The sequence below is a fragment of the Colletotrichum truncatum genome (assembly GCF_014235925.2).
Source record: "Colletotrichum truncatum strain CMES1059 chromosome Unknown Contig_0003, whole genome shotgun sequence".
Classification (NCBI taxonomy): Eukaryota; Fungi; Ascomycota; class Sordariomycetes; order Glomerellales; family Glomerellaceae; genus Colletotrichum; species Colletotrichum truncatum.
In genome coordinates, this window is record NW_027222400.1 from 2,670,353 (window position 1) to 2,697,103 (window position 26,751).

Here is a 26,751-nt window from a genome sequence, read left to right on the forward strand (position 1 = left end):
CTCGGTATGCGTCTACTTTTACAAGGCGAAAGGATGTGACGAAAGTGAAATATCTGAAAGCCAGGTAACTATTTAGAAAAAAGAAAAGAAAAAAACAACTGTGCCCTGCGCTCCACTACAATCGGGCAAAGGTAAGATCAAGACGACTCTGACCCTGGCCTTTACGTAGCAGGAAACTCGTATCTGGGAGAGCAGTGGCAGAAGTATACGCGTCCTGTATAGATTTTTTTGGTTTAGACTAAACTAGTTTGCCTTTTTTTTTTTTTTTTGTCTTTTCTTACTACCCGATGACATGTGCATCCTTCTCCCCGCCGCTGCTCTTTTGCAAACCCGACAGCGTGCGTACCAAGCGTTATTCTCGACAAGGCAGTATCCAGTGCCGTTCTTTCTCTTCGAGTATGGGTAATCAGCGAACGGGTTCTGTTGCGTATACTGTACGGGATAGGTGCCCCGGGACCGTCTGTCTCGCGCGATCAGAAGGCTCAAACCTATAGATCACGATCAAGATAGATAGCAGCGAGGATACAGAGATGACTAGGAATTGCAAAGACTGAAGATAGCACTTTTATACATTTATATTAAGAAATCTTTACTAAATAAGTTGTATGCGCAAAGAAATGTTATCATGGATCGGCACGTCTCTCGGTGTTCTCTCCATCCCGAGCGTGAGTGAATGCGGGCCGCCCAGTGTACTCTATAGCAAGGGGTAAACACCCCCATTTTCAAATAAATCCAGTCCCAGTCATCACAGTGATTGCTTTTTCTTCCACTCCCCCAGTTGATAAGAGTATTCAGGCCCCGAGGCCGTGCCAAATTTCATTCTTACTCTCATCCATCCAACTCCAATGCTGAAATTCCAATCATCAAAGAGTCAAAGAAGTCAACTCCAAAGTACAAAAAGCGAAGGTTCTAGTAGTCACCCTCCAAGGACCATACTCCTCGATACTCCTTACATGACAACACACTTCTTCTCCTTATCCCCCTTACTGTGATGTTCGCTCCTGCTCACGCCAGAAACGTCGGTCCATGCGGCAGTGCTAGCGATTTCAGGGTCGACCTTCTTCTTGTTCTTCTTCTTCTTCTTGGACCCGTTCCACCCTCGTCTCTTCGCATCCTTGATGTTCTTGGCTGCACTCCGTTCGGCACGACTGGGCCTCCGATTCACAGATGAGTGCGACTGCCGACCTGCGGGTGACGTTGACGGGGCCTGAAGCCACGCCGGGATCAAGTTCCTACTACCAGAGGCCTCGTTAGGTGGCTGGGCTGGAGCATTGGCCGTGTTGACGCTGTATATCGTCTCAAGACGCTCCACGGTAGGCCGCAAGGGACCCAGTTGCGCTGGACGTGGGTGGCGTGGAATAGGAGCCAAGAGCGGCGTCTCGGCTCTACGACTCGACTGCTGGCGTGTGGGCAGATCGTATGCACCCACCACGCCGCCGGGTGTGCTGATAATGAGCGGTTGGTCCTCGACAGGCGAGCTGTTGCTCATGCTCGGCCCTGGCGATTGATGGTCGCTAGGCTGCTGTTCAGGTTGTGGTAAAGACGCCTTGCGCGATCCAGGTCTGCGACTGCCGACAGGTACGCGTTGAACTGAACTGAAGTTTCCAGAGAATTGCTGAGAACTTAGCTGCTGCTCGTGGCTTTGTAAACTGACCACCTGGTCAGGCCTGGGCTGAGGTGGCATTGCAGCGGCCATCATTACGTCGGCAGTCACATCAATAGGGGGGGCGGAGTAGGGGTAGCTGCCAGATAGGTTGACCTGAGTACCAGCCTCAGGGACGTCGAGCGGCTGGGCAGACCTTGGCCATGTTTGAGCGTTAGACAAACGCCTAACCAACGGTGCATCGCCATCTGCATTTGGCCGAGAATTAATCGACTCAGGGTATATCCCAAGTGTTGCCGAAGGTATCTCCAAGCCTAGATTGGGAAGTTGAGACCGTAGAGAAACGGGAGAGGCTACTGTGGTTTGCGGAGACACCAGGTCAGAATTCACTCGTCCGTTGCGGCTCAACGGCTGAACAATTGACGACTCGTTGGCCGTGGTAGACTCTGCCACAATCTGTCTTCTCGCTGTCGTCCGAGGGGAGTCTGGCGGTGAAACATCGTAGATGTCATCATTATCGACTTGAGAAACAGGGATAGACATCGGTCGATCCGAGTCCGCAGTGCGAGGTCTGCTCAAATGTGTGGTGTCACTGGCAACCCGCAAATGATTACTCGTGTGAGCAGGGCTGACACTGGCGGGTTCCTGGTAGCTCAAAGGGCGGGGTGATATCGGGGCGAGGTTTGGCCGTGCTGGCAAGGGAAAGCCCGATGAGCCAACAGCAGGCGCAGCTGTTTGAGTTCTAGCCGGCTGCGTGGGAATTTGAACGCCATTGGGCGTAATCGCGGCGTTTCGAAGGAATGAAGGCAAGTCACCAGGGTCGTCCTTTTGATATGGCGGTGGTGGTGGAACCCAATTGTCCGCGTCACTCTCATGGGGGTGCTCACGTCGTCCGTCGGCGCGCCTGTACTCAACCGGTCCAGCAACAGGAGGTTGAGGGTTACGGCGCCGGTTAATTGCAGCTGCAGTTGCGGCCCGACGCAAGGTATTGGTGGAGCGTGGTCCGTCATGGGAATAAGGAGCTTCAACAGCTTCCTCTTCCTCAATCATCGAAGCCGTCTCTCCTTCTTCGGCGGCGGAACTAGACGCTGTTTGCTGAAAAGCAATCCGGGGCGGCGCACCAACACGCCTGGGAACGAGAGGATCGTCATCGTCGTTACTGGTTTCGGGCTCCTCTCTTGGTTGGGATGTGGTCGGTACCGGGGGCATTGCAGGCATTTGAGGCATCGGGGGCATCGGGGGCATCGGAGGCATCGGATTGCTCCGCATGGCCGCGCTTGTAGCTGTGCGCATCAAGTGGCTGCGGTCACCGCGCTTCTGGGCAACAGTTCTTCGACGCACAATGGCTACCTCGGTATCGATATCTCTCTGCTCCTCTTCGAGGACTTCAGGTTTTCTGGTGCCTACTTCGATTTCAATCTCATTTCTGATGCCGTCCTCGAGGCCGTAGTCAAAATCGAGCAGAATCATCCTGCCGCCATCAATAAAGTCAATGTCATCCTCATCCACGATCGATTTAGTGGGTGAGATGCCACGAGCTGCAATAACTAGGCGCTCCTGCAATGATGTTTGACCGAATCCGGCTACCCATTTCACAGTGCTGACGCCATCGAGCTCGGCAATCTTAGCACCCCATACGAAAGTGTTCCGAAGCTTATCGCACAGAATCTGCCATTGTGGTACCCTTGGGTTGTCTTGCGCTCGGGAAGACGACGATCGAGATGGAGGGCCACTGTTGCGTCGTCCCGGACCAGTCGTTGACAGCCCTTCAGGCCCAGTCGTGAATTCAGGTACAGCGTCGAGGTCTTCCGGTACACCATATAACCAAATATCTTTTCCTTGGAAACCAGCGCTCACAAGATCGCCGTGAAAGGTTGCCGCAGGTAGAGTGCAGGGTGTGAGCTTTGCCTGAGAAGCCGGGTGGGGTTTTGGTCCTGTGAAATATGTTGTTCCGTTGCGCAGATCATCAATACGCACGGCTCTAAAAGTTTCAAAGCTGCGGTCGTAGGTGAACGTCCAGCTCGCCTCCTCTTGGCTCGAGTCCTGGAGTAACACAGCATGACTGCAATCCCGGCTCGTGTTGGGGAACAGGATGGACGTCGTCCACAGAGCACTGATGCTATCGTCTGCCATTTGATTTCCGGGATCGTAGTAAGGGGCGGTCAAGATGACTGTGTTTGGTGGCGAAGAATGAACAGTAGTTCCAAGAATCTGTGTGCCGTCGAATGAGAAAGACAGAGAATCAACCGCATCGCACTTGACAGCTCTCCTGTCCGTGGGTAGCGCGCCTGGGTTGACCAGCGATACTTCAATGCCGCCCTCATAAGCAGCGGCCAAGACGGAACCGCATGGCGAGAGAGCGATGGTGCGCGGGGCGTGATCCAAGATGAGAGACTGGGTGCGGCGTGGTGGTGACTGTTTAAGATCGTAAAGATCAACCTGCATCTCAGAAGATAGGACCGCCAGCATGGATCCGTCATCCTTGATACAGGTTGAAACGGGGCGGCGCAGAATCTTGAATTCCCTCTTGACGTCGATATCTTTCCCTCTCATGTCAAGCACGTAGATTCGAGACGAGTTGTATGCCAAAACGTGGTGGCCGCGGGGTGACGGGCTGAACTGCATTCCTTCGCCGCCCGGACATGATGAGGAGCTGATGGAGTTGGAGATGAGCCTGACGACGGTCTCACGCGGCCGCAGATATGCCTCGAAGAGGTTACGCTTGACTTCTCTAGCAAACAGTCGCCTAAGGCGTGGTAGGTCTTCATCTTTGACGTCGGCTTCACGGAACGGAGGATGGCTCGCGGAGTATGATTCGCATTTGGAGAGGTGGAGGGCGTATAGTTGCGCCTGCTGAGAAACTTGACGCCATTTTGAGTTGAGTAGAACGAGTGAGGCGAAGGAATCGGGGTCAGTGAGCTGTAGGATCCTGCAGTAGGGTTAGCAAATGCCTGCTGCCTAGAGTTGAAGAGGAACTCACTGCTCGATTATCTCGTCGGGCAGGCGATCGAAAGCGGGATCTGCAGCGAGGATGGGAGGTTTTTCGATGGACGACCGCGGTGCCCCTTCCCCACGAACATCAGTGCCGGTGGCCATGATCAACGGCCGGATCGCGTTGTGGTCTTTGTCGCAGGGCTAAAAGAGCGAGGTGCGGTCGGAATATGTCATGGTGAAATCGTCTGGAGTCGTTGGGCCGGCGATGGGACGAAGAGAAAGCGACTGCTGCATCGGCAAGAGGCAGAGAAAAGAGTTAAGGCACGGAACCGTACTGGCTGGCTAGGTTAGGCTATGGGACACCGGGGGCTGAATGTAGAGTGTGGGATCACAGATGCAGAAGCGTGGCTCGCTCGTTCGCGGTCGCAACTGCGCGAACGCAAGCAAGGTGTGGCGGAGCGACGCTAATGGCTAACTGAAGGTCCATGCCAGTTCTTAAGTCTCTGCCTGCTCGTCCCCAGCAAAATATCATCATTGCTTACCGGAAGATACCCAGCAGGGCCCGAGCTGACCAATAGCTGCAGCTGCCACCCTGCCCCGATCTTCAGAGCCGCTGGGCAAACGCACCAAAACGGACAGGGGACCCCTTTCTTTGACAAGGCCTGATAGCGCGCTGCCCCCATGTACCAACTGTTAGCAGATGGTTTAGGGTACATCTCAGCTCAAATATATAGGTTATGGGGGGATGCCATTCCCTTTTTGACTGCACTTACATTCTGACCGTCTTGGTGCAATAGTCCAACTAAAGCGTAGGTTATGATGGGGCATGAAGTTCACACGGCAGCTCGTGGCATCACACCACTCCCTACTCTCCCATCAATCATATCACTAGCCGCCTGTTCATCACGCATCAGGTTGTTTTTGGTTATTGCTGGCTGTTGTTGCAAGGTGTACTTTGTAGCTCCAGCTACTGTTACCAGCGGATTGGTCTCTGTTGGAGCGTCCAAACAGACCGCCGTCGCATGGTAGACAGGCCACCAAACATAAGGGGCTTCTGTGGCATATCTCTACTTGATCTGCTCCTAGTCCTGCTCCTGTCGTGATAGATTTGCGTTTCTGTCTTCCCTGCCTCCTTCCAGGGAGGGGAGGGGATCAAACATGGCTGTTGGCCTCCCCAATAAAAACCGACTACCACCTTGACGCGGTGGAAGCGGGATTGAAACATGCGGACCCTGAGCAACATGCTGCGATATGCAGGGAGAGAGGCTAACCGTATCAAGTCGAGACCCTAAGAGGCAAAGATAGGTCCTTTGAATGTCGAATCACCCAAGCCCACAGTGATTGCACACAGGCCTTCTCATGCCGCCGCGTTCCCCAGCGGGGTCCTATGATTCGCCCAATCGATTGGCTCCTTAATAATTGTTACGCCGCTAAAATGTACAACTGCCCAGCGCCAACCGACATGGCCTAAGTCTGTCAGACTCGGTAGGCGTAGCAATATACATAATGTTGCCCCTCCCCCTCCTCCACAAGTAGAGTCAGCGACTCGCTTTGAAGCTCAGGATATCCGCATGCGACAACGTCCAACAAAAGTCTGCGTGGTGTTCTGGGCCACAACCAACTAGCCAACTGGCGACCAGAAAGAGACGCCTAACACCATCAGGGCCTAATCTTGCTACTATTTTTGGACTTTGCTGGAGTAAAATGTGGGTGCGTGCCCTCGTGCGGGTCGAGCCGCCATTTAAAGATGTTCGTTTGTGCAACCGTAAGACAGAGAGGACAGAGAGGTGCGGAAGATGGTGAAGAACATGTAAGCCCGCCTGTCTCTTTTGTCCTTTTTGGTGCGTTGAGCGGAGCATTGCTGACTTAACGCCTGCATCACGCGACAAATCAGTTGGCGTTGGTGTTGGATATTAAACTTTCCCACCTGCGTCGCTTATCTAAGCCGCGCCAGAATAATGGGACCAATTCGTGGTGCTGAATGAGCAGCGCCAAGTTGTTGCGTCTCATCGGTCTCATAGGCACTATTTCTGGTCACCAAAATGTCTCCGTCTCCATGATGGCTGGGTACGTCTCCAGTATTTATTGCTTCACGTATACCACGGTCCCTAGGAAGAAGCCCGTTTTTTTTTTTTTTTTTTTAGACTCCACGGGTGCTACAGGGAAAGGAGCAGTGATGCCGACGTAGGAAATGATAAGAAGCACAAACCTTGGCACATTGAAGAGAAAGCAAGGCTCGAAGCTCGTCCTTACTGCTGTTCAACAAAGTCGACCTCATCCATCAGATGAAGCGCCAGGGCGAGCAGCACCCTGCACAGGAGGGGACGATCCATCTCTGTTGCGCTCGAGCTTTGTGCCAGATTTCTATCTCTCTGTAACCATTGAAGCTTTGCGTTCGTGTTGGCCAAGCTTGTCCTGTCTCGTGGCCAAAATTCGACGTCGTTTGACGAACAGGAGCTTTCTATCCGTACTACGGCCAAGTTGTTCCGGGTTGAGGAAATGGTGATGGGCTCTGCGGGTCTCCCCTGGGTGAATCGGCATCGTCGTCTCCTGTTTAGCCCCGGAGGGAAAAAAAAAAAAAAAAAAAAAGCCAGACATCAACATCTTTTAAGCATTCTGCTGGTTGTCGCTCCAGTGTTTCCGGCCCTTCCAAGAAATATGTACCGGGGTTCTGGAAGCCAGATCACCCCCTGTAGAGTGATGGGACCACCTGGCGACGTCACTGCAACTTCGGGCTTAGCAGGGCCCTGACGCAGGCCGTGCCCCCTTTCAAATGTGCAGGATGAACTTTCCGTGGCGTGCGTGGCAGGTGTTAGACACCCAATACCCCAGAAACCCGCGTTCCCACTTCCCGTACAGAATACCTGCCCAGGCACTGCTAGGGTAGCTAACAATGCCGTCCTGTCAACAAACGCTCACTGGGGTTAATTGTCTGCCAAGGTTCAACCCTCCATGTTATTCTCAGATATCGTAGTCGTTGCTTAGAGTTTTGGCCCCTATTTTTTGTCCCATCTTTTCCGAGTCGACAAAACCTTGGCCACTTGCCCTTCTGAGGGATGGGCGAAATAATAACATTATCACTGACCTTGGCCCAAACTATCTCGTCGCGATCCCATCTTCGGTATCCTACCCGCGCCATCCCGCAGTTGCAGCAAGATTGCGAGACTGGCACGGTTCGCTGCTCGGAAACGACATGCAGCTGCCGCTAGCTTAGACACTCTCTTTCACCCTCTCTTACTCGCTCACCCCGCCTCTCTCGGCGTCCAAGAAGAGCCCCCATGAGCTGGTTCGCTAACCTATTTGGCTCCTCTCACGTGGGATACCAGCTCTTGGACCATATGACCTGGAAACATGTTCGCCCAAATTTCAACCCGGCCTTGGAGAGGAGGCGCTTCCTCGATTGTCGGAAATTCACCGCGCCGATTGTCATTGCAAGCATGCTATTGAGTGCCCTCGCTGTCGTTCTGTACATCAATGTTCGCGAATACCTAAATGCACGGGATCAGGTACGACCTGCCGTCTCTTAGACCTCCAAATTTCCCCCTCATAGTCCCCGCGCGCAATGTGCAGACTGACGCTCCGTGACAGTTCGCCCTGCCGAGGGTCACGGTCGATCTCGGCTATGCAAGGTATTCAGGAAGCGTTCTTCCCAACGGTATCAACCAGTTCCTGGGAATGCGCTATGCGGCGCCTCCGCTGGGAAATTTGAGATGGCGAGCGCCTCAAGATCCCGAGCCTGAAAAGGGCACGACGGATGCCCTAGAGGTGAGGACATTAACCCTCCTACTGGTGCGTTGCTGATCACGTCTTAGTTTGGTCCAATATGCCTGGCGACAGACGCGTCTTACCCTGCGGGAGGGCAAGATGAGGATTGCTTGTATGTCAACGTTTGGGCACCCAATAACACGACGCCTGATTCGAAGCTGCCTGTCTGGTTGTTCATTCAAGGTGGAGGTAGGTTTGCCGTCATGGCTGTCTTGTTGGGATGTTGAACGTCAGCGAATATGGCCTGTCTCACATCATTCTCATGCAAGGCCACTGTATTGGACGTCGCTAACATGACCCAGGATACACCTCAAATTCCAATCCAAACTGGAACGCTTCTCAGGTGGTTGATGCTTCAGACAAAAATGTCGTGTTTGTCGGGTTCAACTATCGGGTCGGTCTGTGGGGGTTCCTGGCGGGCGAAAAGGTGCGAGACGATGGCGAGCTGAATGTCGGGCTTCTCGACCAGCGATTCATGATGAAATGGGTCAAAACTCATATCTCCAAGGTAATTTTACATCCCATCGCCTGTGAATCATCCGTTTTTCTAACACTCTCAGTTCGGCGGTGATCCGAACCACGTCGTCATTCATGGGATATCAGCAGGTGCTGGCTCAGTTGCTCTTCACCTTACAGCATACGGCGGGCGGGATGACAAGATGTTTGTAGGAGCCGTAGGCGAATCCGTCTTCTTTCCCGCACAGCCGCGAGTACCCGAGCTCGAGTACCAGTTCCACAAGACGATGGAAAACGTGGGCTGCAAAGACGAAGAGGACCAAATGGGCTGTCTCCGAGGCAAAGACGTCCAGACTATACAGAATGTCAACAGGGGTTCTCCGTTTCCCGGCAGGCAACTTAACCCACACTTCTACTGGACTCCCTGCATCGATGGCGATTTCATCCAGGACTATCCCTATGTGATGTTCGAAGAAGGAAGCTTCATCAAGGTCCCAGTGCTTTTCGGGACAGGATCGAATGGTAAGTCCAGCATCCTCAAAATATGAAGTCGGAGACTCACCAAGTTGTAGAGGGATCTGTCTTTGCAGCAAACGCAGAAACTCAGGATCAGTTCATGAACTTCATGACGGACAACTATCCCACCCTCACCCAGAACCAAACTAGCATCATGCTCGAAAAGTATCCTCTCCTGCCTCCACTGCCAAACCATAATGCTTGGTTTCCCTCAACAAGCCAGGCCTATGGCGAGACGACCTTCATCTGCCCATCCAACAACATCATGAACGCCTACGCTGCTGCTAATCTGTCATCTACGACCTGGTCCTACCGGTTCAACGTCCAGGACGATACTAACACCGCCTTTGGGTTGGGTGTCCCGCACGTCTTCGAAGCCCCTGCCATCTTCGGGATCGACTCTTGTCCGACACCCGACAGCTTCCGCACGTACAACCGGCCAATGATACCGCTGGTGATGAACTACTGGATATCGTTCATCCGGACCCTCAACCCAAACACACATAGGCTCGAGAACGCGCCAGAGTGGGTGACCTGGGGTAGCGCAGCCAAACAGTCGCGGTACGTGTTCGAGTTGAACAATAACCGTATGGAGGACGTCGACGACGGACAGAAGGATCGGTGCGAATTCTGGAGAGGCATTGCAGACATTACGCAGCAGTAAGGGTAACATCACATTAACGGCATGACAGCAGAGTAATGAGGCGTTTTCATCATGATGTGGTTGCATAGGAGTAGAATAGCATTTCTTTGGATTGATACCAGCATCGAATCATGGCCTTGACGTAAATCCAATGGGGTTGAATTGCATAATACAGTATTTATTTGATGACAAACCAAGAGCAGAAGTCACATTCTCGAAACGTAAGAGCAGATGGCGGCGATGATGGTAATGCATCAGTAACCGAGAACTGAGGGCGTGGTGCTCACAGCATTAACATTATTTGTGCCTGAATCAACATGGAAATGCAGTAAAGCACGAGCGCAGACAGCCAAGGACTGCGCCGCAATTACGTGAATCGTTTTATTGACTGCAGCACGGCGTGTGACCCGCCCGTGGCCTAACACTCGCATGTCTCCGAACCCTGACGCAGGCACCCAGTCTGTCCAACTCCTCTCCTGCGCGTCGTCATCAAACAAACCCCCTCATGAAATACGCATAGAAAAGACGGCGTGTAGTAGTGTTCTCAACCCATGATTTCTGAGTTTCTGCAAAGTACCAAAATTACAAAAACATCCGAAACAAAAAAAAATGTCCGCGCCCGAGATTAAAGACGATCGGCCCGATGCCGAACTCGGCAGTCATCTAGCTGAACCCGGGCCGGGCCCCGTTCGAAAGGAGACGGCTGGAGACGGCACTCGACTGGTGCGGCCAACGTCGCAAGATGAACCAGGTAAGTCCAGCTCGAACCGGCGACGACGGCATGTTTTGTATGCATCGGATGTTGAGAGCGGGCCGTGTAAAAGATGATAGGTTACGCGAGGACGGCGATGGCATTCGCTACGAGACGCCCGAGAGGCGCAGGAGAAGACTCCGGAATCTGGAGGAGGAGGAGCAGCGGCAGCAGAGCGGCGGTGCTATGGGAGTCGTGAGTGCTTTTGAGTGATGTGGCCCCTCGGCAGTGAAGGTCGCGGCTTACTGTTTGGTGTGTTTAGTTGTACTATCTTGCCGGGTTGCTTTACTGGTCATAGAATGTTGCGTGTTTTAAGAGGAGAGTCGGTGTCAATGGCACTTAATGTCTATTTATTGTCACCCCACTCCCCCATCATCAGTCCCTGTTCCTGGTTTCGTTCACGATACTGGTGTACAGTTATCGGGAGGCCCATGGTGGGATGTCTGCTTCCTACTCGCCATATTCATCTCTGGATCCTTGTATGTGTGTTCTTTGCGTGGCTGGTGGTCACAGTCACTTGGGAAGAAGACCCCCAGAGTAGGACACAAATAATAATATCAGGAACGGGAACTGGGGACTGGAAAAGGACAGGAGGAAGCTCGACCTCAGGAAAAGTTCGAAAGATTGTCATCACTTCAATTCAGGTGGAGAGCCAAGTGGCCATAGCCAATATAGCGATGATCGCCATCTCTTATTCCCACAGGTTTAAGTTCCATGCGCCAGAAGCAAGGGCCGGCAACGTTTGACACGCCTATAGCCAAAGAATCATGACGAGTTGTAATCGGCAAGAGAAATTAGATATTGCGGATGACTGACTGCACGCGGCTATCGATCTCATATGTTTTTTTTTTTTTTTTTTTTTTGGCTATGCAGACAGAAGCCCAGCGCTCACCGAGCTCTAAGCCTATTAGTCAAGATCGATTTTGATAAAAGCACTCAACTAATAATCGAATCGTTATGTTCATTATTCAACAGATCGAACTACCTATGTCCATACAGCGCTCTCGGCACGGGCCTTGAAGAGCTCCACCATATAATTAGTTACACTTCCCCAGCCGAGCATAATCTCGCTCAGCATGATATATACTTCTCTCCCAGAACCTCACTCTATGTACCCCGTCTCACCCTTATTCGATGCCATTGGCGCCTTTGTGCTGGTTCCCCACAAGCACAGTGCTATACTCCGGCTTCTCCTGTTGCTCCTTGTCGGCATAGTACTTCTTCACATCCTGCACAACCTGTCGTCCGGCAAAGTTCTTCATCAGCTTCTGCCCGTCGCACCGCATGTGGTGCTGGTACCAGTGCGGCATCGCCCTCAACGCTGTCACTACGTTTCCAGCCCCCGGTACGATGACCTGCCCGCTCGTGCCTTCCAGTACCTTCTTCACCACACCTTCCGCCACTGTCTCGGGCTCCAGAGCGGGAATCAGGAACTGCAGGCCCTGCTCGTATCCTGTGAACAGCGGCGTCTTGGTGTAACCCTGGTTGACCAGGACCGTGCGCACGCGCGGCGCGTTATACTTTGTCACCAGCTCAGCCGACAAGCCCTCATGGAAGGCCATGGCGGCGGCCTTGGAGGCGCCGTAGTCGACCATTGAGGGGACTGTCAGCCACGAGGCGTATGAGGCGATGGTTACGACCATGCCGTGGTTGTTGGCGACCATGTGCGGGAGGAACTCTTTAGTGGTCCAGAAGTGAGCAAAGGTGTTGACGTCGAAAGTGAAACGGACGTCATGCTCTGTGGCGTCGAGAACGGTCTTTCCGCGGGCGACGCCGGCGTTGTTGATTAGGACCGTCGGGTGACCCACACGTGCGCGGATGTCCCGCGCCACGCTGGCAAGCTTCTCGGTGGAGGTGAGGTCGCATTTGAAATAATGTACGTTGGCGCCTGCTTCGTGCGTTAGACAAAACATTACTGGTCAAAATCTACAGGGGATTGTCAGGTAAAAAAAAAGGGGGGGGAGGGGGCTTACCGGCAGTAAAGGTCATGTCCTGGATATCCAGGACCACGACGGTGATGCCCCGCTCAGCGAACAACCTGACCATGTGTCCTCCAATACCACCCGCGCCGCCGGTGACAAGAACGATCTCTTTGGACCAATCATAGCGGTCAGAAACCCAGTTGTTCAAGGAGCGTGTCGAGAGCCATCGGTTGGCCGCCCGCAGCACAGAAAGCCATGCTAGCTTCTTAAGGCGCGAGAAAGCTGTTGGGTGGAGAATGGCGAGATCGCCTCCCTTCTTGGTGAAACGGGCGAGAAGCAGCAGAGGCAACACGAGAGCTGGGTTGAGAGCAGTGCGGCCGATGAGGCGGAAAATGGGGTCCGCAACGAGGCCCTCGCGGGGGAGGAAGCCCTGGTGCATCGGCATTCTGAGATTTTATGGTGTTGGCGAGGCGTGTTCTGTTCAACGAGAGGAGGTTGGTGAAGATGCTGATGGAAACGTCTGTGGAATTGCCGTTCTGGTAAAGATGAACCGAATGCGAGGGCGGTTGCCGGCTACACTTGTAGCTGAAATCGGATGGCAGCTCAGGGTCGGCGAGAGAAGCTTGAGTTCCGAGTTCAGTATTAACCGTAAATCGACCCAAGTCTTGCACAATCTCAACCTTTTGTTGAAGCTTTCCCAAAAGAGCTTACAACGTCATTGAGTCTTGATATAGAGAGCGATGGAAAGGTTAACAAGGAGACAAGCAGTGCCCAACACGAGACCACGGCCTGAGACCCCATACTTAAACAAGTTCCAATGACTAGGGGGGGTACAGGCCAGGGAAATAGACGAGCAAGGGTCGTGGAGCTCCAGAGAGACAATGCTTGGCGACATGAGAGCTGTCGTTGTTCATGTGCAACAATACCTCCCAAGTATAGCCCAGTTCGCGTGCAGCTGTGAATGCGCAGCCGAGGTTTGCACTAGTGCATCGGTTCAAAGTGCGGGGAATCCTGGGGCTGCATAGTCGCAATGGTCTGGTAATTGGATTGCGATGACCCCGCGGAGAGAGCGTTCTGATAGGATGGTTCCATCTCTGCGTGAAGCGGTGGAATTTGGTACCAGGAGTTCCCATAAGTCGGGTGTGTGTGGGTGGTTTACGTGCATGTGAGGTATGCTAGCGAGTGGTGGGCATTACCAGTTTCAGAAAGCAGTTCGTCGGCGAAGGGGCCGCGGAATGGTATGGACGTTGCGGATGGCCACCGAGCCGGAAGGAGGAGTGGGCCCGGGAATGAGTTTCCTACTGCGTAATAGACTAGGCTTGCTGATCGCCCGGCGGGCAGGTTCGAGATGAAAATAAATGAATAAATAAAAATCCTTTCTTTTCTCGTACAGAAGCTCTGACCAGATTCGCCAGAGTTTAAAAAGCGTGGGTTTTTTTTCTAGAAAAGGAAATGTCTTCGGCCGTCAAAACGTTCTGGTGTCAAAATGCAAGCCGCTTGCCCCTTCGGCTCGATTACGAAAATATGTACCATCTCGTATCATCTCAACACCTTGTCTTGGGTATCATGCAAATAAGGTGCTTATGTCCTGGTGGTTCCTTAAATTCTCAAATCACAGCATCAGCGCCGCACCGATGCTCACCAAGCACAACCAATGAGCCCCGTCCCTCCAGCTCAGGGTGCTGCCGGCTCCTAGACCGTTGCCGGGGTTTGCCTCCGGCCGAGAACCGCCGAGTCCGTTCTCACTGCCGTCGCCGGCTTTAACCTCGATCTGCGTGGAGTCTCCCGGGGCAAACAATACACCGACAGCGTTTGCGGCCGTGGCGTTGATCTCCTGTTCTGTGAGAAGCGGGTTGTTCAACGTGTCGCACACGGGGCGCCCGTCCTTGGCGGGGATGCTGTTTGTGACAGAGATGGGCACGTCAAAAATGGTGTAGTGGTCTTCGCCGTTGAGACGGAAGTTTTGGCGGATTGAAATCTGGCAAGTGGTCAGCATGTCTCCGCCCAGCATTTGATGAGCTCTTGGCTTACGTTGTACGCGCCACGGTCGCTGTCAGTTGATGAAGGCTGTCCGTCGCCAACAAGACAATCAGGCCAAATCCAGTTGACGTGCTTCACTGTACTGCCAGGCTCCTGGTACATGATGTCTCCCAGGCTGGCATTATTGGCAGTCGCTGTGCCGTTGGTGATGGTGAAGTTGCGGCCGGTGGTGTAGCTGGACAAAAACATGGTCACGTTGAAGATCTTGGTCGGGCTGTCCGCGGCGTATGGCGGCAACGGCATCTTGCCGTTCGTCGACACATCTAGCGCGACATGAAGATTGTCTATGTTCAATCAGACTCCAAACATTCTCACCAACAGTATTCAGACAACTCACCCCCTCCAAGTGGTGTACCGGGCTGTGGGGCGTCGAGGATGACCAGACCGGGTGTATAGATCTGGCCGTTGGCAATCGTAAAGTTTAGGGCCGAGGCGGAGGCCGCGAAGAGAGACAGCAGCGCCGCCGCGTACGAACTAGAGGAGACCATCTTGGGCGGAAGTATTAAGACGCTGCGTTGCAGCTGGACGGTAAGAAGAGAATCGCGGATAGCAGCAAGCGAGGTAAAAGAACAAGCACTACGAAGGACTCGGAAGGACGGGTAGCAATTAGTATTTAGGCCACCTGAAGCATCCAAGACTCTGGGAATGACAGGGTCCTGGATTCAGCAAAACTAAAGAAAAAGTGGGAACGCGGCCCTAAATCATAGGATGCTGCGATGCGGGATCAGCTCAGGAAATGAGCATTTGGCCACGGCGGCAGAGGCACTAAGATGAGGAGGGTGGGAAGACGGAAAAACAGGACAGAAGCAAGATCCAAATGACTGGGACGAGTTCGCACAGGGAATTGACTCTGGAAAAGCCGTCTCCCACATCCATGCCACCAACACGTCCCTCGTTCGCTGACAGCGACGATCCGACGCAAGAGCAGCAGACAACCTTGATCTTAAGAGCTTTGAACGGAGTCTGAACTTTCATGCCGTGATCCTCCCGTACGACAGCACCGGGCCAGGCGTTTTATCGCCACAGCAGATACGATGCGCGATCTCTCCTTCTTCGTCCGTGCATGACGTAGGATAGGGCAAGAAAAGCACAACAGTAGGGACAAAACCATATAACAGATGTGAATTAAGATGACATCCCGCGGGAGTCGAAGGGTGTGATGCTCTCTTGATGCAGGACAAGTTTCAGATTGAACACGTAGAAGAGGGCGGATTCCTGCAGTATCCACCACGTCGTTCTCACGACGAGGGCAACTGGCGGTCCCCCGTTCTATGGAAATGAGACGTTGGGTGCACGAGCCAACGCCTAATTAAACCCACAGCACACCCCTTGCGCTGAAAGTGTGGGTTTTCGGCCCTCTCGGTCCCTTCGGCAACATCTTCCGCCGCCAAGGGGACGTCCATTCTACCTTGGAGGGGCCTTCCTTGGGGCATTGATAGTTTTTCCATTTACAGTGATGTCAACCACCAACTTCGCGTTTCTTACGAGTATTGAACTGGCATCGTTCGAGTTGCCTCCATTTGTTGTCATCGACACGCAATTCCTTTCGCTAACCTCATTGGAATCCAAGGGCCACCCTAGGTTCTGCGTCTTCATGTTTTCATGCCGACATCTCCCTTAAGGGTTTGACAGCTTGATGACATCCAAAGGAGCAGCTGCCTCTTGAACAAAACAAAGGGTCCCGCTGGTTTTCTTATGGCTGCTTTGGGACTAACGTTGCTGGAAGCAGGAGAAATTTGTGTTGCTGTGGATGGTAACCATTGAATGAAGGTACGGGTATATGGGCACTAAAAGTTATGCCTCTTCCTAACAACCACATCATCAATCCTCGATAGTCTAGTGGTGAGGATATCGGCTTGTCATTCAACGATTCGCCGGGGACCGGGGTTCAATTCCCCGTCGAGGAGTTTCTCTTTTGCCTTTTTGCTCTGATGCTCGGCCTTCTTAGGCAAGGATCAAGCACTTTATTTTTGTTTTTCTCATTATTCAGTCGATTCGAATAATAACAGGTGGCAGAGGCAAAGCTAAGAAATTCGTGTTATTGCAACGCTGAAAGTCTTGTCGAAGCTAGGCTTGAGACAGTGTGGTTCAGTGGATCCAACTCCTATCTTCAGTGGATCAACGGCCAGATGCACACTGTATTGAAAGGGCGTATACCTCGGCCGGTTCCGACCTTTGTAAAACCTCAATGTAAACCTCGAAAAGAACAACGACCGGCCGGGCAAAACCACGATAGGATCAATTGATCTGTGACCCAGCGGTTCGAGCCTCAGTCAACGATCTTAAGTGTCTCTCAACTGAATCGGCCCATTTCGCCACAATTCTGCCCCTCACCCGTCAGATCACTCATAACGCAGCTCTCACGCCAGGTGCCGAGGCACGGCTGAACTGCGCGTTCCAGCAAATATGATTGTCCCCCGCTCATCCTGCCGCCTGGCGAGGCATGCTCTTCCTCAGATACAGCTTTGCAGGAGCTCAAATCGCATTGCGCCAGCGGGCGCAACCCTTAGCCGTCATGGCCGGCCTCAGTCAGACCGACGTTACATGAGCGCCGCCGCATATCAAACCCCGGCCGGCCTAAAGAATCTCCTCCGCGTCTCGGACGAGGTCGCCGATGCCGTTGCGACAAATAAACCTGTCGTCGCTCTGGAGTCTACCATCTACACTCACGGTGCTTTGGGCAATGACCTTGGCCTTGAGGATGTCGTCCGCCAGGGTGGTGGTGTGCCTGCGGTCTGCGGTATTCTGAACGGCGAGCCCGTTGTTGGCTTGACTGAGGAGGAAGTTGCTCTTATGGTCAACTCTGGAAATGCTAGCAAGGTGTCCAGAAGAGATGTTGCACACTTGGTTGGTTTGGTAAGTTTTGCTTCACTGTCTCTATATCTTTAAAGGAGCCCTTAGACAATGCCTCATCAGAGCTGCATTGATGTTCTCCCTGACTCCCGATATTATATCAGGTTGAATCTACACACGCTGACGCAGCGCAGGGCTTGACCGGCCGCAAAGTCCACGGCGGCACCACTATTGCCGGCACCATGCTCCTTGCCAGGCTTGCCGGCATCCGCATCTTCGGCACCGGTGGCCTGGGCGGCGTCCACCGTGGGGGCGAGAACACAATGGACGTATCCGCCGACCTTACCGAGCTTGGTCGCACCCGAGTCGCCGTAATCAGCGCCGGTTGTAAGGGCTTTCTCGACATTCCGCGCACCCTCGAATTTCTTGAGACGCACGGTGCTTTCGTCGCGACCTTTGCTGACGGCCGCACCGGCAAGGTCGACTTCCCGGCATTCTGGGCCCGCGAGAGCGGTACCAAGAGTCCTCTAGTCGTCCACACTGAGCGCGAGGCTGCTGCCATGATTCTTGCTCAAGAAAGGCTGAACATCGAATCTGGCATGCTTTTCGCCAGCCCTATCCCTGAGCAGTACGCCATCCCGCGCGCCGAGATGGACGTCGTCATCGAGACGGCCGTCACTGAGGCGCAGGAAAAGGGCTTCACTGGCTCTACCAACACGCCGTATGTCCTCGGCAGAATCAGGGAGCTGACGCAGGAACGAAGCACGCTGGCCAACAAGGCTTTGGTGAGGTCCAATGTGGCGCGGGCCACCAAGATCGCGGTCGAGCTGTCGAAACTGCTGAACGAGGGCACCGAGTCCGCGTAAGTGAGCTTGCTTCATACATATATAGCTCCAGCCAGAAAATAGGTTCTGACTGCGTAGATAGTTCGTCAAACACCTTTGTTTCTGGATTTGACGCCGCTGCCAAGCCCACGACCAAACCTGAGACCCCCAAGTCGAGCAAAGCAGACGTTCTAGTAGCGGGCTCCGTAGCTATTGACCTAAGCTGTGACTACCACCCCCTCGGCGGCGGCAAGGAGGTCTCGCCGCACATGCACACTTCCAACCCTGCCTGCATCAACCAGTCCATAGGTGGCGTCGGTCACAACGTCGCCCTCGCCGCCCATAGAGTAAGCAAGGATGTGAGCGTTCGCCTCTGTAGCATGGTTGGTGACGATGTGTAAGCTATCCTTCCCTGCTCATCCCTCTTTCTGTTCTAATGGTCGATAGCGCCGGAAAGACCGTCCTCTCTTCCCTCGAATCCTCCGGTCTCGACACAACCTACATCCGTCAGCTCACGTCCGAGTACCATGTCTCGAACCGCACCGCCCAGTACGTAGCCGTTAACGATGCCGAGAAGAATCTCGTCGTCGCCATGGCCGACATGGGGATCTTTGCCAACCACTCATTCCCGGACTACTGGAAGTCGGCCGTTGCAGGCACCAAGCCCGGCTGGCTGGTCGTTGACGGAAACTGGAGCCCCAAGGACATCCGGGCGTGGATTCAAGCAGGTCGCGACCAGGGGTGCGGCGTCGCATTCGAGCCCGTGTCGACGGCCAAGTCGATCGGCTTATTCCCGCGGGAGCACCCTCACCTGGGTGTCTTCCCGAACCCCGGGATCGATATCGCGTCGCCCAACAACTTTGAGCTTACGGCTATGTACAGTGCTGCCAAGGAGAACGGCTTCTTTGACACGCCGGAGTGGTTTGAAGTCATTGACGCGTTTAACATGCGTGGCGCGAGGGAGCGGTTTGTCCAGCTTACGTCTGCGGAGATGACGGACGCCGGAATCCCTGTGCAGACGATCCACCTGCTGCCATACATTCCAACGCTCGTGACCAAGTTGGGATCCAAGGGTGTGTTGTTGACTACGATCCTGGGACGGGATGACCCCCGCCTTAAGGATAGGAACGAGGAAAGATGGCTGCTTACGAGGGCTCCCGTGGATCACCCTACCGTTGGCGGCGTGTACATGCGTCTCTTCCCGCCAGCGGAAAAGGTGGCGATTGAGGATATTGTCTCTGTCAACGGCGTGGGAGATACATTCCTCGGCGTCATGATTGCGGGTTTGGCCAAGGGCGGCAAGGTTCAGAACTTGATTAATGTCGCGCAAAAGGCAGCTGTGTTGACGTTGAAGAGCCACGAGAGCGTGAGCCCTGACCTTGGACGGTTGGATGAGTTGCTGAAAACTGCCGTCCGGTCTTAATGCGTTGGGTTGTTTGTAACATGTTGTCTGCCTTATCCAGTGTGCTACACCTAGTAGAATTGAGTTTTTAGAGCTGAAATTACTAGGTTTCAAGCAGTCGGATGTGGTTGATCTCCATTATCCAGAGCTTTAGATATTTATAAGGCCCCTAGGTGCGTTAAAATCACAGTCAAATTATCTTTTGGCCGACTTATCGCCCACCTAGGTTACGTCCGAACTCGGTTTCTGCGAAATTGTATTGAGCGGACTGGATATTGGCCCCCTTACTCAGCCTATCATGGCACACCGAAAAGCCAAACTTGGCTCACCAGATGCCCACGCAAATGTAGGACGTGAGTATGCTATCAAAGTCAAAGTGATGAGTTTGCAACTCGAATTACCAACAAATAGTGCCCGGCGAGTATAGAATTGGGTAGCAAAACAATGCGAACATGACGCATTTCTCCATTTAACGAAACGTGTCTTATGCTCTATCATACACGAACTAATCTTCTGAGATACTAGTAGATCAAGGTTTAAGTTGCTGGACAACCTATTCCTTGTTTCCCTACCGGGCACTCAGGAGTCAAGATATCGATATAGCTCCAAGGATTGTGTATCAGTGTTTCACGTGCTTCTTCTGGAATTCTAGATCTGTCAGAAAAAAGGTTGGCAATACATATATATCTTCCGGCGATTTAAGTTCTGCGCGACACAGGTTGGGTTCTTTGTATACATGTAGGAATAGTTCAGCGGTGCACCGCCACTTATGGGCGGGGTTCGATCGCCCCGCTTCAGCCGCGTACTGAATCGCTCAATCATTGGCCAAAAGTCAAATATGGCTGGAATTCTAAACCAATCAATACCTCCTTAAGTCTGCAAGGCTGACTGCCCCAGTAAAAAAATTCTGGACGTCCTTAGTTAGACAAACCGCCCGCCTTCTCACACTTCGATCTCCCGGCGTGCTGAAGGTTGCGAAATCCTTGTCCAAATTTCACACCAGCGACAATGGCAAAAGAACAACCTTTCGAAGAGTTCTCCGACGAGGAGGTTGTCTCCTCCGAAGAGTCTGAGCAATCTGAGTTCGAGGAAGAGACTCCCCGCCAGCGCAAACCGAAGCCAGTTTTCGACGAAAAGGATTCGGACGAGGAGGAGCTCGAGCGATTGGTCCTGGGAGGAAAAGCCGATTTCCGCGAACAGCTTTTCCGTAACGATGTGCTCGGCGATATCGAACGATTGGAGAAGGAGCGAAACCAACAGCTTGTCCAGCAGGACGAGCCCACACTAGAGGACGTTGCCGATCATGACCTCTTCTTTCTCGACACCGGAGTCCCTTCGGCGAAGGGCTCACAAGCTGGAAAGGGTGCAAAGCAGGAGCCCACCGCAGCTGCCGCAGATGCGCCGGCATGGGAAGACAGCGACGACGAGCGATTGACTGTTTCCTTGGCGAACACCACTAGGTTAAGGAAGCTGAGAATCAGCGAGAGCGAGGATGTGGTTAGCGGTGCCGACTACAGCAGACGACTGCGCCAGCAATATCTCCGACTGAATCCCCTGCCGAAGTGGGCACAAGAACCCGAAGGACGGCCCGCGAAGAGGAGGAGACGGTCATCAGCCGCCGCCTCCGACTCCTCCATCAGCTCCGACGAGGAGGGCAGTGACACTGAGTTGTCGGCCGCCCCTCTCGAGAAGTTCCTCCGTGACGTTCACCGTCTTGCTGGCAGGGACTCGACGGGCAAGACTCGCCTCAGACCAGAGACCATCGATATCCAGCGCACGCGCGAAATCCCCGACACCCACAAGGCCGCCGTCAACAACCTGTCCTTCCACCCGAAATACCCCGTCCTTCTTTCCTCGAGCGTTTCGTCGGTTCTGTACCTGCACCACCTCAACCCGACCGCTCACCCGACGCCGAACCCGATGCTCACCTCTGTCCAGGCTAAGGGTGTCGACGTCCGTCGTGCCGAGTTCCTGTACCCCACAGGCGACCAGGTCTTCTTCGCCGGCCGCCGCAAGTTCTTCCACAGCTGGGACCTTGAGTCCGGCAATGTGCAGAAGACGTCACAAATCCAGGGCCACAGGCTTGAGCACAAGACCATGGAGCACTTCAAGCTCAGTCCTTGTGGGCGTTACATGGGACTCGTTGCCTCGACACGCAAGGGTGGTGGTATCGTCAACATCATCAGCACGGAGTCGCGGCAGTGGATCGCCGCTGCACGCCTCGACAGCCGTCATGGTATCGCTGATTTTGCGTGGTGGAGCAACGGCGAGGGTCTTGCGATACTCGGCAAGGACGGCTCCGTCGGTGAGTACAGCATGGCTGAGCGCAAGTTCATTGCCGTGTGGCACGATGAGGGCTGCGTGGGCGGCATCGTCATCTCGCTGGGCGGTCACCAGGGCCCTGAGCTGTTGGGCGAAGACCGGTGGGTTGCTATTGGCTCCAACAGTGGTATCACCAACATCTACGACCGCGAGGCGCTGGTTACGAGATCTAAGACGGGTGAGGTCAGCATTGAGGAGCGACCCGAACCGGCGCGCCGTTTCGAACAACTCGTTACGCCCATCACGGTTTTGACCTTCTCTCCGGACGGCCAGCTGATGGCGTTTGGAAGCAAGGACAAGAAGGATGCGTTGCGTCTAGTTCACCTGCCGAGCTGCACTGTCTACAGGAACTGGCCGACGGCGCAGACGCCGCTGGGTAGAATTACATGCGTCGCATTCGGCAAGGAGAGCGACCTGCTTGCTGTTGGTAATGACACGGGCAAAATCAGAATGTGGGAGATACGGAGCTGAGGGAAATTGTATAAAAGGCGAACGTAAAAACCGGTGCAAGGAGTGGTGACCGCTGGGTCTTACTTTTCGTATCCACGAATGTCGAAATCCAATTCATACCCCCAATGATCCTTATCTATTGTTCTCCTCATTTGTTCTTGCGAGAAGTTCCCTCTCCAGTGATACTATCCATTTCACGATCATGTGGGTAGTCAAGTTCCCGCGTATGAAGGGATATCCCGTCTGTCGTGATCGACCCGCATGCGAGCCTTCGCTCTGGTCATCTCGTGCCAGTTTTGATTGCTAAACGCCTTGGTTCGTTGTCGGACCGAATGTGAACGACGTTATCGGGTAACGTAATGAACGAGGCCACACTGTTCTTTAAAGGTGATCTGACAGATCAACTGTACTGTTCAGCATTTGATGCCATGGTGAAGGGTGAAAGTTGAATGATGCTTTGCGCATCATAGAAAGGATTCAGTGTGGACATGTAGAAACCAAGCTTCCCAACCACCAGAACTGTTCCCCAGTTTCATTTCAAAACCATGAATAGGCTTCAATTGCATAACTATACCATGCCTTGGAAGCTATCTGCCGAGTGCTGGCGCGTAAAACGCACTGGAGCTCATATCGCATGACATTATTCTCGTCGGCCTTGCCTATGCTAGGCATTAACCTTTCGAAACATCTCACAAAAAGTACAATTCCTTATCCTCTTGCAACAAGTGGGCGGAAAGTGACCGGATGACCTTTAAACAGCGCTATAAAGCGGCCGCACAAACAATGTCCAGCTTTCTGGCGCACAAGCCCTTGCAATGCTTCTATGGACGGATAATTAATATCAAGGTTAATAGTATTAACGAGCAGCCTATACTACCTAGGCTCTACTTGCCCATGTTCAAAGTGACGATACTACACGATGACATGACCAGCGATGTGTAACCAAGACAGGTTCAGTCTTTACTGGAGCATGCGTGTCTAAACGATTCCATAAGTTTTGACTGCTAAAGTAACTCGACACACCTCTCGCCACGAGTGGTTGGTAAAACCGAGTGTGATGTGGGGACCTTTCTGTGAAGCTTTCAGACACAACGAATAATCTACAAGCGAATCACCGAGTCATTCTCATAAACATGGACCCCGTAGCCTGCTGAAAAGCTGACATTGTGACGTCGAGTGATGCCCGTGTGCCCCTGAGGGATGCAAGCCAGTTGATAGATAGTCTTGGAAAGAGAGCCAGCGGCAACTACGAACAGAGTTGAATACAATACTTGCCCTGAATGACATGAAAACGACGTACTCCATTCATAAGATGAACCGAGGCGATTTCCGTAACCGTAAAACGCCGCATAGGAGGTTCTGAGGGGTAAGACGTGCCTGGGTCATGTGGCGTGAATGTAAGTGTGCTAGTACCAAGGAGATTCTACGCTTCAGCCGAACTAGACATGCATTTTTAATGGCTTTTGTGGCGGTGTGACAAAATCATAGTAGTGTGAAGATGTCCCTCCCGTTTATAACGCTATATATGCCGCTTGACGACGATGCTAAGCCATTTCCTTCCTCGATGACCCGCACTAGACTTCTCTGGTTGCTTGTCCAAGTTGATGGACGAAGACTCGTAAGATATGGTATATGATCCCTTGATCGGCTTCATGTTTAGGTTATGGCCGCAAAGAAGGCAGCTGAAAAAAAGGGTCTTTTCCCGTGTTTCAGACCGGCCTAAAAGTAAAACAAAAACAGACACTAGACAGCTCCGTTCTCGAATGGATCAGAACGTACGGACTCCAACTCCCGAGACACTGTAGTTACCGCGAACCTTTGAGGGAAACGATAAGTGGGACGATGAGACTTTGAGGCAGACGTTCATGACGAATGATTGGCGTCGAGTGCGAGGAATAGAGTTCGACAGCCTCGGAGCTGTTTGCGTCTAGGTCAATACTATCTCAGATGCGTACGTTGCCAGTACCGCACACAGAGTTGAGTTTCGTGATCCTCTCCGGGAGAGAATCCTTCGAGATGCGAACTCGCCAGTAGGTAAGCTCAGTTCTTGGCCTCAATGCAGTGATCACGGTCCGATCATGACGAACTGATCTGTGCGCCAACTTTAGTTAGTTTTTAGGGGTCGTTATCCTTCATGGTCCTAAGCCGTCGAATAGGCTTGTCTATCAGTCATTTACTCCGTAACTAATTGCAAGGATGTTTAAAGCTGCGAAGAAAAACAAAAGAAAAACTAACACAACCAGGTCCCGTTTCTCTGGAGACAGGGATTGAGTTGTCGATATAACTCATAATTGTTAAGACGGAAAACTACAGGCATATCCGATCCACAGCCAATCGTCAGTAAGGACTTTTGAATGACGGTTGCCCCGCGAGGCATTTTGAGAGTCACGGGTGGCTGCCACATGTCTCTGAGCTAAAGACGTGCATATCGATAGAACGAAAGCCCCCTCTGTCATCGGCTCGGGACGGAGCCCAGCGGTAGTGGCGGCGGCACGAGACACTGAACCAGAGATAGGAGAATGCGCGTGGCTGGCGGCGCGGCGCCCAAATTTGCACTGCGGTCCCGGGTCGCGTAAAAAAAGTCACACTCGTTTTGGCACCCTGTGCTCCTCCGTATGCTCCACGGGTTTCCACTCCAGTGGATTATTCCATCGGAGTGGACAGACCACGACATCGTGGCCCGTGGATTCGACATGGATATTCGCATCCCTTGACACTCCGGGGTCCTTTCCTTGGTGTCTTTTTATGGGGAACTCCCACTTATGTAATACGCAACCCCGATTGGCGCAGGTAGCGGGGTCTATTAACTATCTTGACATTTATGCAAGGGCTGTTATTGGTCAACCCACGTTGGCTACGGGGTTCTGGCTCCATGGGATTCTTGAATCTCAAGAATTGTGTCCCTTTCATGATTTTCCCCTGACTCTTCGCATCCGAAGTCGTCTTGGGCGGCTGGGTCGGACTGGGACTGCTGGCGCTCTGGAACCGAGTTTCGTCATGCTGCAGGTTCTACCTATCACCGTTAGACAAGTTCCAGTAGGGCTTTTGAGCGACTCCTCTGTATGTCTTTACCAACTCCACGACGTCCATTCACACAACCAGCCGGGAGAGGATCATGACCAGAAAAATAAGTTGCTCCCGCAAGCCCGCCGTTGGCCGCTGGCCGCCCCTCTCCGATCTGTGCCGCACTACTTCTTACCCTTGACCGGCATCTGGTAGCTGGTTTGACGGAGATCATGCCAGGATCTGGTGACGGATCCGGCTTTCTTCAAGCGCTTTAGCGAGAGTTCCCGACGCCCAGGTTCAGCCCAGCCTATCCAGCCATCCGTGTTATCATACTACTTTGCGTGCGTCTGATCCTGGGAGCATTACACAACACTGAGTCGTTGATCGGCTGGCTGAATCGCTGACACTAAACAACCCACAAAGAGGGAAAAAAAAGCATGTCTGTTCCCAAACGGTACGAATTACCGCCCACCCATACCCGCTTTCGCAACCCATGTCACTCCTGTTAGACCAACCTAGCTCTGTCATGCGTTAGAGAGAGGCATGCTGCGGTGATGCACATGTCAGATGCAAGAGAAAAAAACAGCTCACAGTATGCAGATGCGATGCAGGTAATGAGGAGCATTTTGCAGAAGAGGAGAAAAAAACCACTCGGCGCACGGCCAAGCGGCAACTTTGGGGGGGAGTGCCCAGCCCTGTTTCGCTGCCTTCCTTCCCTTCCTTTCTCGCAGGATACAGCCATTGCCCCCTCATTCTTTCGGCGGCGCCGTCGGATTGGTTTGGCATTCGGGTTTCCTGATGCTGGCACCTGGAGTAAGTAAACAGGTTGGGTGGGTTGGTTGGTTGGTTTGAGTTGTATTGTCTTGTTGTGTTGTCTTGCCGTCATTCGCTGTGACGGGTAGCAGTGCAGTCAGCCAGCCGCTCCTCTCTGTGTAAATCAATCACCATGGCAATCGGCCATTCGGTGAAGCGCTTTCTTTTCTCAAGCAGATGCGGTGTTTTCCCCCCCTTCCCCCTCCAAGGCAATATTGTCTCCCTTCCATTTTCAGCCTTATCCCCAGAACGTGGGACAAGCACCCACGACCTAATCTCTCCTGGCGTAAGATGGGCAATCTGAGGTTGTCCTGCAGTAAAAAGCTTCCTCAGCAGAGGCTCCTCCGGTTGGCTGGCGGTCCCCTGTAACGGGCTGTACTGGGCAAAATCATGCCATGGGTCGCCCAACCTCTTGCGGCGGCGCGTCACGACCACACCACAATCGTAGCCATAACATCTCATACTTATTCCTCGCGTGACCCGCTCCGTGCTGTTGGTGCTTCTTTGTCTA

At 53.1% G+C, this 26,751-nt stretch overlaps 8 protein-coding genes across 8 annotated transcripts; 4 read left to right on the forward strand and 4 right to left on the reverse strand.

The window, feature by feature from the left end:
• Window positions 1–949: 949 nt before the first annotated feature.
• CTRU02_205632 (f-box domain protein) lies at window positions 950–4,699 on the reverse strand (the record flags this gene model as incomplete). Its single annotated transcript, XM_036727626.1, has 2 exons — window positions 950–4,532; window positions 4,584–4,699. The coding sequence occupies 2 exons, from the start codon at window positions 4,697–4,699 to the stop codon at window positions 950–952; spliced, it is 3,699 nt and encodes a 1,232-aa protein (XP_036580582.1).
• A 4,078-nt stretch (window positions 4,700–8,777) lies between these two features.
• Window positions 8,778–9,938, forward strand: CTRU02_205633 (triacylglycerol lipase; the record flags this gene model as incomplete). The annotated part of the gene is made up of 3 exons (XM_036727627.2): window positions 8,778–8,810; window positions 8,863–9,280; window positions 9,331–9,938. 3 exons carry the CDS (start codon window positions 8,778–8,780, stop codon window positions 9,936–9,938), a joined length of 1,059 nt encoding a protein of 352 aa, XP_036580583.2.
• Window positions 9,939–10,526: 588 nt separating this feature from the next.
• Window positions 10,527–10,881, forward strand: CTRU02_205634 (uncharacterized protein; the record flags this gene model as incomplete). The annotated part of the gene is made up of 2 exons (XM_036727629.1): window positions 10,527–10,668; window positions 10,742–10,881. The coding sequence occupies 2 exons, from the start codon at window positions 10,527–10,529 to the stop codon at window positions 10,879–10,881; spliced, it is 282 nt and encodes a 93-aa protein (XP_036580584.1).
• A 914-nt stretch (window positions 10,882–11,795) lies between these two features.
• On the reverse strand, window positions 11,796–13,029 carry CTRU02_205635 (dehydrogenase reductase sdr family member 8; the record flags this gene model as incomplete). The annotated part of the gene is made up of 2 exons (XM_070204583.1): window positions 11,796–12,568; window positions 12,642–13,029. 2 exons carry the CDS (start codon window positions 13,027–13,029, stop codon window positions 11,796–11,798), a joined length of 1,161 nt encoding a protein of 386 aa, XP_070061687.1.
• Window positions 13,030–14,202: 1,173 nt separating this feature from the next.
• CTRU02_205636 (uncharacterized protein) lies at window positions 14,203–15,118 on the reverse strand (the record flags this gene model as incomplete). Its single annotated transcript, XM_036727630.1, has 3 exons — window positions 14,203–14,568; window positions 14,622–14,914; window positions 14,968–15,118. 3 exons carry the CDS (start codon window positions 15,116–15,118, stop codon window positions 14,203–14,205), a joined length of 810 nt encoding a protein of 269 aa, XP_036580586.1.
• Window positions 15,119–17,036: 1,918 nt separating this feature from the next.
• On the forward strand, window positions 17,037–19,670 carry CTRU02_205637 (IdgA domain-containing protein; the record flags this gene model as incomplete). Its single annotated transcript, XM_036727631.1, has 4 exons — window positions 17,037–17,486; window positions 17,618–18,285; window positions 18,345–18,644; window positions 18,695–19,670. The coding sequence occupies 4 exons, from the start codon at window positions 17,037–17,039 to the stop codon at window positions 19,668–19,670; spliced, it is 2,394 nt and encodes a 797-aa protein (XP_036580587.1).
• A 987-nt stretch (window positions 19,671–20,657) lies between these two features.
• Window positions 20,658–22,442, forward strand: CTRU02_205638 (U3 small nucleolar RNA-associated protein; the record flags this gene model as incomplete). Its single annotated transcript, XM_036727632.1, has 1 exon — window positions 20,658–22,442. The coding sequence occupies one exon, from the start codon at window positions 20,658–20,660 to the stop codon at window positions 22,440–22,442; it is 1,785 nt and encodes a 594-aa protein (XP_036580588.1).
• Window positions 22,443–26,309: 3,867 nt separating this feature from the next.
• On the reverse strand, window positions 26,310–26,702 carry CTRU02_205639 (uncharacterized protein; the record flags this gene model as incomplete). The annotated part of the gene is made up of 1 exon (XM_036727633.1): window positions 26,310–26,702. The coding sequence occupies one exon, from the start codon at window positions 26,700–26,702 to the stop codon at window positions 26,310–26,312; it is 393 nt and encodes a 130-aa protein (XP_036580589.1).
• Window positions 26,703–26,751: the final 49 nt, after the last annotated feature.